At 39.8% G+C, this 18457-nt stretch overlaps 1 protein-coding gene across 2 annotated transcripts in view; it reads left to right on the top strand.

Moving 5' to 3' along the window:
- eif4b (eukaryotic translation initiation factor 4B) overlaps window positions 1-18457 on the top strand; it is a 34620-nt gene that overhangs the window by 5688 nt on the left and 10475 nt on the right. For both annotated transcript variants that reach the window (XM_012956763.3, NM_001005064.1), the window contains 9 exon segments: window positions 1893-2072; window positions 3554-3762; window positions 3857-3973; window positions 9396-9450; window positions 12046-12189; window positions 12318-12443; window positions 12564-12740; window positions 14105-14345; window positions 16844-16935. In XM_012956763.3, the coding sequence (XP_012812217.1) occupies window positions 1893-2072; window positions 3554-3762; window positions 3857-3973; window positions 9396-9450; window positions 12046-12189; window positions 12318-12443; window positions 12564-12740; window positions 14105-14345; window positions 16844-16935 (1341 nt within the window).

The raw sequence follows: 18457 nt of genomic DNA, 5'->3' as shown, positions 1-18457 counted from the left end.
CTTGTGATCCTTGTGGTCTCGGCTGAATCACATGCAATTTATTATATAGTGGATTTGACTGTATCTAAAAAGGGCAATATGTCCCTTGTTCAATGTAAATGCAATAAATAGGGCTTGTGCTGAACATACTTTTTGCCTTGTCACAAATATTTTTTGTTTTAGTTATTTCTTGAGATAAACAGGGAGATTTAAACTGCTCTACATTTGGTACTTGTAAAGCACATAACCTAATTATCAGTTCCCTCTGTTACTGTTAGGGCCATGATACAAGGGGAGATTGGTCGCACCGCAACAAATTTCCATTGTCGCGGGCGACTAATCTCCTCGCAATGCCATCCCACTGGCTAGAATGTAAATCGCTGGTATGATTGCATATGCGGTGCCGCAATTTGTCAAAGTTGCCTTGAAAGGAAACTTCGGCAAATTGTGGTGCCGCGTATGCCATCCCACCATTTACATTCTAGCTGGTGGGATGGCATTGCGGGGAAATTAGTCACCAGCGACAACGGAGATTTATCGTGGCGCAACTGCTCTCCCCCTATGTCACGGCCCTTATGTTACAGGAATCCATTATGCAGTGGGATTATCTATGCATTGGTAATCTACCTTGAAAGCACCAGACACAGAGTAGCTTCAATTTTCCATTTTGACTGGCATATTAATTCGCCAATGTCATCAACATGTTGGAGGCAATATCTCTGTGTATGTGCCATTATAATCCACCTCCCTCCTGATCCACAGCGTCACACTCCCTACTCTTGTTCACTAAACTGAATATGTATACAACCAGTACAGCGCACGAGTAGAAATGACAAATTCTGCGCATGCTATGCCTCACTCAAGGATACAATGCGCATGGTCCTTGATTTTGGTCTTTGTGTCAGATGCAGGATTATTAGTGATTTGGCATTATTCTGATTTGGGGATTATTAGTGATTTTGGGATATTTTTTAAATTATTGTACTGAAACTTGAAAATGTCTGACTTTTTGTTGATTAGATAGTGCTGCTGAAGGTATTATAGTAAGGCTTTTAATATAAGACTGTATGTTTAATCTGCTTTCCTTGTCCATTAATACAACTCTTTTCACTTTTTTTATTGGTACATGGCAAGAGTAGTTTTGTGCATTTCTCCACCCACTATAAATTCACCACCAGACAAAATGCCCTGTGTGCAGCTATCCCATGGCAAATCCAGTGATTCCCACCAGTGGTTTGCCACCTCATTTGCTTCTAGTGCTTCAAAGGAAGAGCTATTTTTTGTAATTCCATTCTTGAAGGCAAGTTTGTAAACATAATAACACTAGTGTGCTGCTCAGAAATTCCTCATGCAAGCTAGCAGTCAATATGGGGTTAGGCAAACTCCAGGAGCTTTTTCCATGCATGTCTCCCTCCAACACTTTTCTACATTTGTGGCTTACAGGCTGATAAGGTTTGGGACTTTCAGGCTAATCTCACAGATGGTGCCTTTTAGCCTGCAGGATAGTTTCCCACAGTGTCCGTTCATAAGAAATGCTGCGTATAGCAGGTGTTGGGCACTTTTTGGCCTGAAAAGCACCCTGTTTGACATTAGCCTTAGTTTGCAGTTTTACCTTCTGAATGTACGATGCAGTCTTTGAAGGAGCATGTGCCCATAAAAGCCCTAAAATCTTTATTTGTATCTTTAACATCAGCCAGGTAAATAGGGCTTATACTGATTTGCCAATTGCATATGGCAATGTATGAAATGTATGATTAATATGAGGATGGGGTTTGATGGACAAGTGAGATTGTTACATTAAGCAAGTATCTTTAATATGGTATGGCCTTTCTGCATTTTGACTGCATTGCTTATTATATAAACCTCTGTTTTTGCAGTCTGTTTTTAAAATTAAAATAACTTTGTTCCATCAGCTAAGAAGAAGAACAAGAAGGGGAAGACCCTGACATTGACTGATTTCCTAGCAGATGATGGAGGCAGTGGGGGAGGCGGTGGTGGTGGTGGCAGTGGCGGCGGCGGCGGTGGCGGCGGCAGCACCTATGCCCCAAAACCTGTCAACTGGGCCGATGAGACGGATGATTTGGAAGGAGATGGTGAGTTTGGTGAAAATAAAATATATTTAAACATTTATAAAGCTTTGTTGTATTCCTTATGTGTGAATTAATGCATCATTATGTATCTTTAATACATCTTGACATTATAATATAAACAATCCTATTTATGCAGATGCCTGTAAAGATATTAGCAGCTATTAAATAGTTCTGCTAGGACTGAGAGATTATACTGCATAATTTTTGTCCTGTCTGAATTTTAACAGCACAAATTTGGACTAAGATTGCCTCAACATTTAAAAGCCATTGCTCTGTATAGAGTTTTGCACTTAATTCAGTTAATTCAGTAGCACTTACATAAAAAGTTTAATTGACACTCTCTGAAATGCCACAAATTAACCTAAGGCTTATGGCACAAATGGGTTTATCTTAAAGGGGTTCACCTTTGAGTTAACTTTTAGTATGATAGAGAGGAATATTCTGAGACAAACCGCAATTGTTCTTAATTTTTTTTTGTGGTTTTTGAATTATCTAGCTTTCTTCAGCGACTCTCCAGTTTGAAATTTTAGCAGTTATGGGGTTGCTAGGGTCCAAAGTACCTTAGCAACCAAAGTGGTTTGAATGTGACACTGGAATATGAATAGTAGAGATCCTGAATAGAAAGACGAGTAATAAAAAGTAACAATAACAATACCATTGTAGCCTCACAGAGCAATCGTTTTTTGGCTGCCTTGGTCAGTGACGCCCATTTGAAAGCTGGAAAGAGTTGGAAGAAGGAGGCAAATAATTCAAAAACTATAAAACATAAATAATGAAGACTAATTGAAAAGTTGTTTATAAGTTGCCATTCTAAAGGTGAACCACTCCTTTAAATGTTTCTTTATGGTAGTGCAGATGCTAGGGTTTAAATATCCTTTTACTTCTGGAGGCATTAACTGTGACTTCATGTCTCCCTGTCCTGTCTGTTAACTGTATGACAGCAGGGTGGCTTTTCCATAAATGTAATAGAGCATGTGGCTTTTGTCTTGGCATTTTTTTCCCTGGTCACTGAGACAAAACCTCTACAGTATATACTCCACATGATTCTTTAAAAATGCTAACTGGTTTTGGGCAGTAATCACTGAGACAATGGTTGGCAAGCATTCCCTGGGAGAATGCTTGCTCTTAAGCTGTTCCACATTGAAATTATAGTAAAGTTGGCCTTACACAGGCTTTTATTGTCTCACCACTTGGTCACTTGATTGGCTTGTTTATATGATCATAACAAGACTACTTTGATGACTCTGGCTTAGTTATTAATTTGACTAAGTGGAAAATAGCTTGCCCTCACCTAACATGCAGATCTTCTAGTGTTATGGCCAACATCAGTTTGCAGTCCTTTTTTAGATTTTGTGTAGTATCATTATGCTCCTTTTTTTATTGGAGATCAAAACTGTACTGTGTTCTAGGCATGGTGCCAGATTGGAAATACAATATAAAATGATAGTGTATCCTGGTTACTGGTAATGTCTGTTTTCTTGCAGTTTCTACTACGTGGCACAGTAATGATGATGATGCTTACAGAGCACCCCCTATTGATAGATCCATCCTGCCTACGGCTCCTCGAGCTGCTCGTGAACCTAATGTGGACCGAAGCCGTCTCCCCAAAAGTCCCCCTTTTACTGCCTTTCTCGGAAACCTTCCGTATGATGTAACTGAGGAATCCATCCAGAAGTTCTTTAGGGGGCTTAATGTAAGTTACTGGCAAGTTTAATAAAGTATTCTTGTGATAGCACAGCTTTATTTTCCTGGCATGTGCCAATGACATTTTTGTGATTTAAATCTAGATAAGTGCTGTTCGTCTACCCCGCGAGCCAAGCAATCCAGAGAGGTTAAAAGGCTTTGGTTATGCAGAATTTGATGACTTGGATTCTCTACTACGGGCTTTAAGCCTCAATGAGGAAGTAAGTTATTAAACTAAGTTGGTAAAAGCTGCTGTTTATATAATTTTATGTACTGTAACAAAATTATAGTTATAACTCTGTAGGGCTGATATAAATTGACCATTGCAGTAACCCATAGCAACGGGGGACATAGGGCACCTATGGGTTACTGCAGTGGGCAATTGCAGGGGCTCGTTGATGTGGTCCTCTGTCTGGAAAATTAAACCTGCCTGATCAATATCTGGCCTAAAATTGGCCAGATCACGGTCGGGTAGGCCTGACAGGGGTGCCCATACATGGGCAGATAAGCTGCCGAATCAGTTTGCAGGACCCAAACCAGCAGCTAAAATCTTCCCGTGGCCGCCTTTACTTAAGAAACGTAGACAAAGCTAATTGCCTAGTGGTGGCTATTGGTAAATGTACTGGTAGGAGTCTTTAGCCTTTGTTCCTTCCTCATTGGCCCTATTTTTTTGGGTAACAGCCCCAGCACTTTTTTCAATTTCTCGTCAAATTGCATAATTTTTTTAACATCATTATTTTATTTAATCTGATGTATTTTTGTATGTTATTTGTAGTGGACATTAATTTTTATAGCCAGAAGTTATCCACCATGTTTTTAGAAGGAAGTACATTATTTTTTTTTTTTTTTTTTTTTTTTATAAAACTTGTGTTTTTGTAATTTGTTTCACAAGTATTCATAAATATAGTATTTTGATTCTTTCTTAATACAACATGAGCTGATGCATCCTGCTGGTACAAGTGGCAGATAAACCCACTCATTCATACTCATTCAGACCAAGAGCAGGCTGATTGGATCAGAAAAATTTAGCCATCCAGTTGTTGCTAAATTTCACAGTCCAGAATAGGAATTGGCCTGTGCTTGTCCAGCTTTATATAAGATCTTTATAAAAAGATTTGTATAAAAAAAAGAATTCATTTTCATTACTCATTGTGTCCCTCTGAATATTGGTAACTGACACTTTTATTAGAGGGTTCTCATCCCCTAATGGTCACTCACTTGTGGGACAATGATTCTTTTGCGTGTTTTTGTACCAAAGTCTCCATTTTGACCTTTTGTAAGGCTTGTGAAGGACAAGGAGGTACCTTAACAATCCCAAAGCCAGCTAGACTTTGACTCTGCATTAATAGCAATCTCTCCTAAACAGAATAATAGACTGTAAAGCTGGCCATACATGCACCAATAATATCGTATGAAACCTCGTTTCGTACGATATTCGGTGCGTGTATGGCAAGTCGGCGAGTTGACCAATATTGCAGGAGGCTGCTGATATCGTTCGACTCGCCGATCGGCCAGGTTTTAAAAGATTTTGATCGGGCGCCATAGAAGGTGCCTGAGCAAAATATGCCGTCAGGGCTGAATCGGCAGAAGGAGGTAGAAATCCTATTGTTTCTACCTCCTTATCTGCCATTTCAGCCCTGAACGTTAGTGGCGGATTCAACAACCGATGGTCGCACGAAAGATCGTAAATAGCCACGTGTGTGGCCACCTTAAGAGCTGAGTCCACTTATCTCTCTCTCCCCTGCAGGAAGTTGCAGTGAGTCCAAGCTGACTCAGGCTGTCTTTTGCTGTGAGCATCACTGAGCACAAATCCTAGTAAAGTACCTGTTATGGGGGCTACACATATTTAATAAACATGTATCAATACATGTTGAAGTCCTACAACATTTGAGGACCTAATGTTAAGAAGCAACAGTCTAGGGTAAAGAAACAAGAGTACTTATGCAAATATGGAAAGCAAATACAAATTCCATGTAGATAGTGCATTCTTTAGAATAAAACCTAAGGTCCCATCTTTTCAAGTCAGCAACAGTAATCACTGCAGTAATGTCCTGCCCCTGGCTTTTGAACTACAATTCCCAGAATCTCAGTAGCAAAGTATTAGACAAAGAGGGGAAAATAGGTTGGACATCTCTGGCCATAGGGCCTTCTCCTGTACTTTCCTGGTGATGGTTAGGAGGAATGGCAAAAGCTTAACTTCCTGGTACACAAAGCATCTGCTTTGACTCCTTGCTTTGTTCTATCTCTCTGTGTGACAGGAGCGATCAAAAGGAGCAGGGAGGCTTCAGGAGATGCTTCCTGCCCCAGGAACTATAGCTTTTACTGTTGTTTGGCACTTGCCTATAGCAAAGAGGAGTTAATTATGTATTTACCTATACAGTAGAACCCCAATTTTATGCTTTTGAGGGGACAAAAATAGTGTATAATCAGGGAAATACATTATAAATTTGTGGGACTGCAAAAAACTGTGTAAAATACAGGAAACCTTAAAATCATGGTATGTAAAATTAAAGTTTCACTGTATATCGCATATTAGCTTTACTGTTCTAGAAGTTTTTTGTTTTTTTTCATTGCCTGTTTTACAATAACACCTTTTGTCTTTGAAATATCTCTAGTGTGTTCCAAAGTGATCTCTGTACCCAAAAATACTGAGCTTAACACATTAGCTGACACACACATTTCTTTGAGAGCAAAAGGTTGTAGAAGGGTTATAGAGTGTGGGAAATAATATATGCACTGGTGTAAACCAAGCTTGTCAAGCAAGGCTCATATTTGAGGACATGGGCAGCTGTTTGCTTTGTCAAAAGCCTTGACTTATTTCCCATGAGTCTTTTTGAAATGCTTTGCATGAGACAAACAACAGATTTATTTACTCAAATTCACATTTTCAACATTTTTTCCACCATTTTTACTTTCTCACAAAAATCTGAAACTTGCAACAACATTGGCTGTAGATTTAATAGTTAAAAAAAAATAATCAGGAAAACATTTTAAATGAATAAAAACAAAAGTATTTTAAGAAAAAAAAAAAAGATGCAAAAACATTTTTACTTGAATTTTCACAGGGAACATGTCCTTTAGTAAATTACACATGGGCTAAAATTGTAAACTGATACTGACAGTTAAGGACAGAGCTGGATTCCTGGCCCATAAATAACCTTGGGTGTTATTTAAGGGAAAAAATGCATTTGCCACAGAGCTGACACTTCTGCTTGCTCTCAGGCATTATGGTGCTCAGGGCTGATTGCCTGAAAAATACTCCCGTTAGAGACATTACAGACAGGATGATTTAGAGTTTCGTGTGTAGTGGACAAACACTTTAAAGGAGAACTATACTGAATATTCAGATAAGACCATGCTCTTTTCTTTGCTGTCTTTGCAGCCCCCCTCTGTGTTGCTGCTGTGACTGCTTACAAGCAGTTGCTTGTGTAAGCTTTAAATGGTATCAGTATTGATATTAAATGCCCCCCTACATTGTTCACACTTAAGATTTAGGCAGAAAGCCCTTGCATTTTTTACACCTGTAAGACCCTCCATTGTCTACACCTGTAGGTCCCTTAGTTGTTCACACCTCAAATCTATGCTGCCTATACATGCAATACTCTGCCTGCCCTATGCTGCCTCTGTGTGGCACATGCTGCCCACCCTGTGCTGCCTGTGTGTGCACCATCCTATGCCTGCCCTATGCTCCCTGTGTGTGCCATACTCTGTCATGGGATTTTGTTACCATTTGGAAGTAGTTGTTAGGGGGTCCCTAAAGTGTATAATTATGTACTGTGGCTTTCTGTGCTATCCAAAGAAGAGAAGAAGCCATATGGAATTAAGGGTATGGCTTATTAAGATTTAATAAATCTTTCACATATGAGTGATATCCCTGCATTAATCACTGCATTAATTTGTCTTTTTGATGTGCTGCCACCATTAATGTGTATATGGTCTTAAAAATGTTTGTTGCGTTAATATGGTTGTGGTTTAACAAAGGGTTTAACAAATTCCGGCCCTCAGTACCACAAAGGTTGAACAGCACTGCTTTAAAGTACTGATGATTTTTAACTTTCATTGTTCTTTAAATTTCCCCCCATTCAAGGTGCCAGGTCCTGTCAAGTGGCAGGCCTCCAGAATCCATACTTAACCAACAGATAGTTTATATCACATTAAGTGGCCTATTAAAGAATCTCGCCAAACTGGAATATATATATATATATATCAGTAAATATTGCCTTTTACCTCCTTTCCCTTGATCCACCATTTAGTGATGGGCTGTGTGATCACATGACCAGAAATAATGCAGCTTTAAATGTAACAGGAAGGAGTGTTATATGCAAAATATATTTATATAGAGACCTACATTGTTTGGGGGTATAGGTTTCCTTTAAAGAATGTACAGTGCTGAAATTTTTTGCACTGTTTGTTGCTTGACAGTGATTCCTATTTAATTCACTTAGAATTGGGTGTTTTTAAACAGTTTGTCAGCCTCCAAAACCCAGGAAACCAGTCTGTCTTGACATCACTAGTTTTCAAGTAATGCATCAGAGATTTAGGCAACCACTGACAAACTGCAAAATAAAAAGCATACTTAAAGGAGAAGGAAAGGTAAAAACTAAGTAAGCTTTATCAGAAACGTCTATGTAAATACAGCCATAAGCACTCACAGAAACGCTGCACTGAGTTCTGTCAAAGGATTTGTTGTCTGTTTTCCTCTGCCAGAGACACGCAGCTCTCTCCCCTCTCCTACTCCCCCCTCCCTCAAGAATGCTAAGAACTTACTCCCCCCCTCCTTAGGAATGTGGATCTGAGCCAATCAGCAGGAAGCTACCTCATAGTCTTACTAACTGAGCATGTACACGGGTCTGGGTCTCGGTGCAGGAGCGAGGCATTATGGGAAATTTCTTTACACAGCTCAACGTTTTTTCTTCCTGTTTGGCTTCTGATCATCTGAACAGGTGAAATATGGGGAGACTTAAAGGAACAGTAACACCAAAAAATGAAAGTGTATAAAAGTAACTAAAATATAATGTGCTGCTGCCCTGCACTGGTAAAAGTTGTGTGTTTACTTCAGAAAGTCTACTATAATTTATATAAATGAGCTGCTATGTAGCCATGGGGCAGCCATTCAAAGGAGAAAAGGCACAGGCACATAGCAGATAACAGATAAAACACTATTGTATTCTACAGAACTTATCTGTTATCTGCTATGTAACCTGTGCCTTTTCTCCTTTTTTCCAGCTTGAATGGCTGCCCCCGTGGCTACACAACAGCTTATTATATAAATTATAGTAGTGTTACTGTAGCAAACACACCAGTTTTACCAGTGCAGGGCAACAGTGCATTATATTTGTATTACTTTTAAGCTCTTTCATTTTTTGGTGTTACTGTTCCTTTAAGGGCACTATTGAGAGAACTGAATCTATGCCTGCAGCTCGAGATTAACTATTTATTAGTCTTTCCTTCTCCTTTAATGCAGGAAGGTCCTTTCTAAACTTTAAAAGGGGGGTATTTTCATGTCCGAAATCAAATGCTGTTTTATCTCGATGCCTTGTGAGATAGTCTAGATAATTTTTTTATTTTTTTTTATAGTTTAAAATAAAAAGTACATATTGTTGTTTTATGGACTTGCATGACTTTTCCTCTTCCTTTTTACAGTCTCTTGGGAACAGGAGGATAAGAGTGGACATTGCTGATCAGGCACAAGATAAAGGTAAGCACTAACAAAATGTTGTTCATCCTTTCTGGAGTTGTTTCTCTTTGTTTAGTTGTTATGCACATAAGGCCTCTTCCCTTTGCTATCAATTAATGACGCCGGATGTACATACACACAAAATAGTTACTGAAGGGGCTGACACACTGAGCAAAGCTTTAAGGTGGCCCTACATGTTGCAAACCACTCATTTGGCAAGGTCACCAAACAAGCAGCTCTTCTCCCGATATGCCCACCTAAAATGGGGGCAATATTTGGCTAATTTGATTGCTGCAATTGGATTAAAACAGTGGACATAGGCGCCTTCAGACCAAGAACTGAATCAACAAGCCGATGCAGTCCTCAATCCAACGGAAAATCAAACCTGCCCAATTGAGATCTTTCCAATTTTAGGACAGGCATCGATTGGGAAGGCACATCGGGGGTGCCCCTACACGGGCAAATAAGATGGCGAATCGGGCTGATGGATCCGAATTAGCATCTGAAATCTGAATCAGTTTGGGGCCTGGATGAAATTACACTCAGAGTAGCTTCTCTTGAGCACATGTTATGTATCATCTTTGCCCTGATTTAATGTTGCTTCTGTCTGTAGGAGGTTTTATCCTGTAGGTCAAACAGTAAAGGGGTAGTTTACATTTCTCTTTCACACAACTATCAATATATTATAGAATGCCTATTTTTCACAATTTTAAATTGATTTATTAATTTCTAAGACTTGTTAAATGAACAGTTCAAACATGCAAAAAAAGAAGCATGAAGGTGGACGAAATGCATAACATTTGTATTTAACTGAATTAACAAATTCTGCACACACTGTTCTTATAAACACTATACCAAATCGCAGATTTAATTTGCATATTCAGATTTGGTCTAAATTCCTCCCAAAGCTGCGTCACCTGAAACAAGATGCCCAGAACATGAGTCACTTGGACAAGCCATTCAGTTGGGCTTGTGTAGAAAAGATGCATAAACACTATCTGAATTTCCAAAAATAAATACAAACATTTTTTTTTTCTTTTAACATGGTCAATTAATGTAAAGGGATCATTTCTGGGACTTGAATTCTTTCTACTTTCCATTGTGGGATGTGCACAGTGGGTCTTAAACTCTCAGAATCCATCACTATCACAATGGAACAAGGTGAAGGAGTGGTTGGATCACTGTGAGGCTAAAAGTAGTTGTGGGGATGGAGCTGGTGTGAGCAATGTAGGCGGACTGTCATGGTTTCAATCAGATTATATATGTTTATGTACAAAAAAAAAAAAAACATTCATTTTAGGAAGTGTTTGTTCTCATTCTACGTAAAACCAACTAAAAGATTTTCACTTTATCCCAAACTGCATGGGGCTCAGATTAGGAATCCATTGTCTAGTCTACTTTATCTTCTAGCTCAGTGCTGTCCAACTGGCGACCCGCCTCTGTGTGTGCCGCCCCCCCCCCCCCCCCACCTGTCTGGCTGCTTTGATGGCTTACCTTTGTGTAAGCTTTAAATGGTATGAGTACTGGGATTAACTGGCCCCCTGCATGGTTCACACCTCCGATTCGGGCTGTAATATCCCTGCATTGTTTAAATATGTAATCCCCTGTGTTGTTCACACCTTTTAGTTTCTGCATTGTTCACAATTTAGGCTCAGACTGTAATCACCCACATTGTTAACCTGTTCACACCTCAGACATTGTGTCACTGTATGTACTACCTGCCCTATGCTGCCTGTGTATATGGCAAAGCATGGCACACACAGGCAGTTAAGGGCAGGCATAGTATGGCACACACAAGTGGGGTAGGGCAGGCAGAGTATGGTACACAGAAAGCATAGGGCAGGCAGAGTATTGTACAAACAGGAAGCATAGGGCAGGCAATGTATGGCACACACAGGAAGCATAGGGCAGGCAATGTATGGCACACACAGGAAGCATAGGGCAGGCAGAGTATGGCACACACAGGAAGCTTAGGGCAGGCAGAGTACTGCCTGTGTGTACCATACTCTGCCTGCCCTATGCTGCCTGTGTGTGCCATACTCTGCCTGCCCTATGCTGCCTGTGTGCCATGCTCTCCCTGCCCTATGCTGCCTGTGTGCCATACTCTCCCTGCCCTACCCTGCCTGTGTTTGCCATATTCTGCCTGCCCTATGCTGTTTGTGGGAGGTGAACCTGGCAAAAGTTTGTTCTGGGAGTTTGTTAGCAGTTGGATATAGCCATTAAATGGTCCCTAATGTGTGTAAGTATGAGCTGGGGGTTGCTGTGCTATCTGCAGGGGAGGAGGAGGCATATAGATTTAAGGGTATGTCTAAATATGACATAATATAATTCTTTCACATATGAATGATGGTTGATATCCCGCAGTGACCACCAACCATTTGAGTTTATGCTGCGCTACCACCATTAAGTGGGCATGGTCTTAAAAGCTCTTGTGATAACATGGGTGTGGTTTAAAAAGGGGGAGTGGTCAAAATTGGCTTTTATTAGCGGCCCTCCACTATGTATGCTAGTGAAATTCCAGCCATTGGCACCACAGATGGTGGACAGCACTGGTCTAGCTCAAATCCAATCCATAATCTGCAGTATCATTCATGCAACAAATATTGTTTTGTACAGACCGGGATGAGCGCTCATTTGGTAGGGATCGTGATCGCAACAGAGAGTCGGACAAGACAGATTCTTCTGATTGGAGGGCGCGGCCTAGCACAGACAGCTTTGATGATTATCCTCCACGTCGTGGAGATGACAGCCAGGGGGACAGTAAGTTCATGGTCTTAAAAAATTAACTATATTTTCAATAATTATTGAATTTAAGTAGGATTTATGAAGTTGACTTCTAGCGTATATATTCTGCTACCACCCAATTTAATTGACTTTTTTCAATGCAGGATATCGCAGTGACCGCTATGAATCAGACCGTTACCGTGATGGTCCAAGGCGCGATGGAGACCGCTATGAAAGGGACAGGGGTAGAGATCGGTATGATGATCGTAATCGAAGTGATTATGATAGAGGTATGGAATTTTAATTTATTTATTTTTTTTACTGTTGCTGTTCATTAGGTGCAGAACTTAACAGCTAAATATATTCTGTGGGATGCGTAACAATTCCTTTTTCTTGTTTTTCCAAAACAGGCTATGATTCCCGGGGCGGCAGGAGGGCCTTTGGGAGTGGCTATCGTCGAGATGATGATTACAGAGGTGGTGGAGGTGGTGGAGATCGTTATGGAGATAGATACGAGGAAAGACGAGAGGACAGATCAGACAGATGGAATGGATATTCTCGCAATGAAGAGAGGCGGGAAGAACGAGGTACATAGTAAATGCGAGTATAATTAAAATACAAACATGCACATACATATATTTACTAGACTTATTAGCATCCATTAATTTTTAATGAATGATGGCAAGTTAGGGTGGGTATGACTCTTAGCTTTATAGCACGATACTTAATATGAATGTCTTCATATATTTGTGATCGTAATATGTAAGAGGTAAGGCACTTATCTAATATAGGTGCTACTCTACCTCTCCTGCTTACTAACCTACATTAATCCCCAACGCAGCTTGAAGCAGATAAGCTTCATGAGTAACCAACAAAGTGATCACAGCTGCACTTACCCTTAGAGAAAATTATTGTGGTGTCTGGTCTCTTGTCCTAAAGCACATGTAGAATAGAATGTAGAGACTGCACACAAAGATTTTTAGCTGGGGAGCTTATCCCATTTAATCTGCTACTGAAACCACACTATTTGCTGTTTTGGGGGAGTACTTCCTCCATCAGAAACAAGAATGAAGGGAAGGGAGTTCCCCCTTCTGAAACGTTGAATTGTGTGTTTTCACTGGCAGAATAAATGGGTTAAGTTCCCTAGTAAAATATCTTTGTGAAGTGCAGTCTCTACTTCCTAAGCTTCATGAGTAGTCATGTGCTTGGGTGCTGGGCAATTTTCTGGAAATGGCTGGGGGACAATTGTAAATAGAAACAATAGCACTGGCACTCAGGAGCTGCATACGGGACTAGCCCTTTAAAAATCTTTATTACGGAAATGCAACGTTTCGGGGTCAAGCAAAGGGGTTGTTGTTGCCCGAAACGTTGCATTTCCGTAATAAAGATTTTTAAAGGGCTAGTCCTGTATGCAGCTCCTGAGTGCCAGTGCTATTGTTTCTATTTGTAATTTTTGGGAGGGTGCCGATCCCTCCAGCAGTGTGCACCAAGCAGTGAAGTTTTTTGAGAGCTGAGGGTGTGCGAATACAAGGTCATTTTGTTTGTTGGGGGACAATTGTAAACAGTGCCCCAGCTTATTATAACATTACCCCTAACTGCCAAGGATGATGTCACTTAAGGAGTTGCCCTCTTTTTAGCTGTCAGGGATTGAAACATATTTATAGGTGGGGGGTTCGGGGGGGGGGGGTGGTATCTGCATAAGGAAAGGTCAGTAACACCAGGGTTTATGTAGGACATTTTATTTTAATTAAGAGCCAGCTGCCTAGATCTGACAGACTGCCATTCTTTAGTTTGACATTTCCAGATATATCTTTGTATATAAAAGGTTTAAATTTTGTTGACGTGACATTTTAATGTATGTGAGCTGTGATTATGACACAGTATTGGCATATTTCTGCTGTTACAACTCTACATTTGTGTGTATTTTACTATTTTAAATATTTTACTTTAGCGGGTCCCACTCAGCGACCAAAACTAAACCTAAAACCACGTACTGCTCCAAAAGATGAGGAAGGTGGGCCATCTGCCGCCACCAGTCGTGCAGCTTCAATTTTTGGTGGTGCAAAGCCAGTAGATACAGCTGCTCGTGAACGAGAAGTAGAGGAAAGGTTACAAAAAGAGCAAGAGAAAATGCAGCAACGCCAATTGGAAGATGACAGACCTCGACAGATAGAGAGGAAACCTAGAGAAAGGTGAGGCAGTTAAATGGAAGAAGGAATTATATTACTATGTTTGCAGGGTTATTTAGGTCCATTATGGTTGTTGGTCTGTGGGTCTCATCATGGCCAGCCCATATGGCCATTCTCAATCCTATGTGAATGCAATATTTTTTACTTGCAAAGAAAAATGTTGCTAAAGTTTATTAAAGGAGAAGGAAAGGCTAATAAAGAGTTAATCTCAAGCTCAAGTCTCCCCATATTTCACCTGTTCAGATGATCAGAAGCCAAACAGGAAGAAAATGCTGAGCTGTGTAAAGAAAGTTCCCATAATGCCTCGCTCCTGCACAGACACCCAGACCAAGTGTACATGCTCAGTTAGTAAGGCTATGAGTCAGCTTCCTGCTGATTGGCTCAGATCCACATTCCTAAGGGGGTGGAGTGAGTTCTTAGCATTCTTGAGGGAGGGGGGAGCAGGAGAGGGGAGAAAGAGAAAGCTGTGTGTCTCTGGCACATGAATTACAGACATAGAGAAATCTTTTGACAGAGAGGTCAGTGCAGCGTTTCTGTGAGTGCTTATGGCTGTATTTACATAGACCTTTCTGATAAAGCTTACTTAGTTTTTACCTTTCTTTCTCCTTTAAGTATGCTTTTTATTTTGCAGTTTGTCAGTGGTTGCCAAACTTATATAGCAGTAATATCCTTATATTGCACTTGCCATAATGCTATACCTTTCAAAGCCCTTGTTTTTGTTTCTGGCACCAGTGTGTTATCTCTAATAACTTTTCTAGGAGCCTGTGTTATGATGATAGGGTCAGCTGCTGCTGATACATCCATTCTCTGGCCACTCTAACGCAAAGGCGGGTGATCCCTTACCAACTCTGGCAGTAGAATAAAGTCTAGACTTAATCAAAAAGCATTGTGTCCAAAAAAGAACATTTTTTTGCTTTCTACAAACAGACAGGAATAGAAGCGTTGCACTGACATACCAATTACTGAAGCATAGAGTTAATCATTTAGTGGAACCCAGTATGACTGACCCACCATATAAACATTACTACTAAATACCAGTATTTAAATTACTGTTGGTAACATTTAGGAGGGTCGTTGAGAGTCTATTCTTGGCATAGCAGGCTCTCCTTCCACCTACCCTGTGCTATTCTTTTACTTGCCTTTCAACTTTTTGTTTGTAGTATTTATCCGGTATACCGCCCAGCACTATGTTTTAGGCTAAAGCGGGGCTTACTAAATAGCAGTAGTATCTTATTCATATAAATGTTATGCCTGTCCTCCTAGGCAGAGGCATTAGCATAGTTAGCATTGCTTAAATTAGATTTTTTTTTTTTTGTTCATTACTTTTGCATTAAAACTCCTAAGGAAGAAATTAGAGTTTTCCAGGCTGTTCAGTACATAAGGCAGTTGGTTGGCAAGGTCAGTGCAGTGCAGTACCTCTCAATTCGCTGTTAAAAATGCAGTGCATTGGTGGGCACTGTGTTGAAGCCAGAATACTTCATTTGTAAGGTGACTTTTACACCTTGGTGCTTAGGCAGAGAAGGCAGGCAACTATCCTGTTGATAGAAGTTATGGTGGACACTTTTCACAAATGCTTGACTGAGGGGCTTCGGTTGGCCAAAGTTACTTCGCATGGAAACTTCGGGTGTCTTTGGAAAACCGAAGCGACGCGTGTGCCGGTGGGATGGCATGTAGGGGTAGATTAGTCACCCGCAATAGTGAAGATCTTCACTATCGCTGGCGACTAATCTCCCCGTGTGCCACTGCCCTAAAGGTGAACCACCCCTTTAAATGTACTCTTTATTTTAGAAGTAAAACTATAATTCCTTGTTTAAGTCAGCCCCTAATAAAAACAGAATGTTTTTAGGAAGTCACCTTCCTTTCAGGTCTCTGCAGACTTAGGGGCATATTTATTATGCTGTGTAAAAAATGGCGAGAAAATTAGCCACACATCCGCCAGGCTTCGCCGCGTAAAATCGGCGTAATTGTTTTACGCATTTTTTCTTCCACCGGAACTTATGGAAAATAACGGCGTAATATCCGGCGTTCAGATGGCGATCTTTTCCATTTATTTTACACAGCTTTTTACGCCGTTTTTGCGGCGAATTAGTTTTACACAACATAATAAATACGCCACTGTCAGGCATATGTATTTCTGGATGTTAGTCTTAACTGGGTTAAAAATATTTTGTGGGATTCCTTTGTCTTGGGTCTAGTTTGTGTGGGGTACAGAAATCTTGGTGTTTAAAGCTATATGTCCCTTAAATAATATCAGTTTACTCGACTATAATTGAGCGACTAATCACTTAGCGAGGTTGCTTGTCCTACTCTGCCTCTCTTGTCCTACTTTGCCATCCCTTTTTCCTTCCATTCCTCAATTTTTTTTTTTTTTGCTAACTTTATTTAAAAGCTAAATTTGTAAGTGACTACTTACCTACACAGTATACTGTAGTTTGTTATACACATAGTAGGGCAATTACTTTATAGCATTAGTTATTAATATTGATTTTAATTACTTACAGGCATCCTAGTTGGCGCAGTGACGAAAACCAGGAACGTTCTAGGACTGGAAGCGAGTCCTCTCAAACAGCCACCGGTGGCTCTTCATCCAGGAGTGAGTACCGTGTTAGTGACCAGGAGTAGTTCTACAACGTGCATAATTTGTACAGCATAAGTGATGTATGAAAGTTTTCTTTCTTCACACCTTACAAAGGCCCTAAAATATTCATGCAGTATGCTACAAAAATAAACTTCAACAGATGAAAACATTTTTGTATTTACTACTTGTTTCAAAAAGTGTCAGATACTGAAGCTGCTAATGGTTCTAGAGACATTGAGGTATACGTGGACTTTGGTGACTGAAGATTTCTCTAAATGACCTTTAACAATACAGCAACATTTCTCTTGAATTGGGTATTTGTTTTTACATCATTGCCAAAACAACAGTTAATGAAATATTTTACTTGAAACAAAGATGAATAAAGTATGATGGATAATCAAGATGTGGGCATGTGAATTTTTTGTGGGGAGTTCTAAGGCAGAAACACAAACAGCAGGGAAGAAATTCTGGAGGGGTTGTATCTGCTGTGAGACAATTCTGATTGCAAAAATAAAAAAGATACCTGCAGTGCTGATGTATTAAAAAATATATACATAAGGCTACCTTCTGAAATCTCTGCAGTATACATACTGCAACAACTTCTGTGCTTCCCTATCTTGATGTGTTCTCAGCGAAAGGGGAATAACTCCTTTTAGGTTCCATATCCTATAGGTTTAATGTTACTCCTCTGTTTTGGATGGTATTGGAGGTTTTTCTGCTTATGGAGAAGAGGGTAGTATGATATTATTCTTATATAATAAAGGCTATGATATTAGCCTTAGGTTGATAAAGTGCTTCTCTCCTACCTAAATGGTTTTTAACCATTAAATAAATTCTTCATTGTGGGGAAAAAAGACGTTTTCTACATATTAAAAAAAAAAAAAGTATGTAACGTATATAAATCAAGGTTAGTGTTTTTTACCCATTCAAAAATATAGGCAAAGAAAGCTCTGACCAATGGTGAGATCGAAGTGGCTTTAAAAATAGGACACAAACAGACTGCTGAAAGGGGGATAAGTTAATAGTAGCTTGATTATTTCAGATTTGTTATGTAATGTTTAGTTATGCAGGGGTGGGTTCTATTATATGGAACGCTCTGGGATGGGGTTTTCTGTATAATGGTGTGTTTCTCTAATTTGGAGCACCATTTCATAAAGCTCAAAAAATGTAAACATTAAATGTCAGGTGATCCCTATGGTGGCCGTTTAAAAGGGTAACCATTTGATAAGTATGTTGCAAGCAAAATTTAGTCACTTTGAAAAATGTGAAATGAAGTAATAGGACCTGCTATACCAGGTATCACTTTGATGTAGTTGGCCAGCTTGAACACATTGCAATATATGGACAAACAATCCCTGTTTTGGTTAAAGGGGAGGCAATTTTTCCGTAGCTTTATGTCGAAAATGTTTTGATATCCTATATATTAGTGCAAAAAGGACCTTTTTGTCTTTATCTTTATACAGCTTAGTTACCATAAAGTACATTGCACTGTTTTATCATTACAGAGAAAAGGTAAATCGGTAATAAGAAAAAAATT

Source organism: Xenopus tropicalis, chromosome 2 (genome assembly GCF_000004195.4).
Source record: "Xenopus tropicalis strain Nigerian chromosome 2, UCB_Xtro_10.0, whole genome shotgun sequence".
NCBI classification, from domain to species: domain Eukaryota; kingdom Metazoa; phylum Chordata; class Amphibia; order Anura; family Pipidae; genus Xenopus; species Xenopus tropicalis.
The sequence above is the reverse complement of the archived record's forward strand: the minus strand, read 5'-3'. Positions and strand labels throughout refer to the sequence as shown.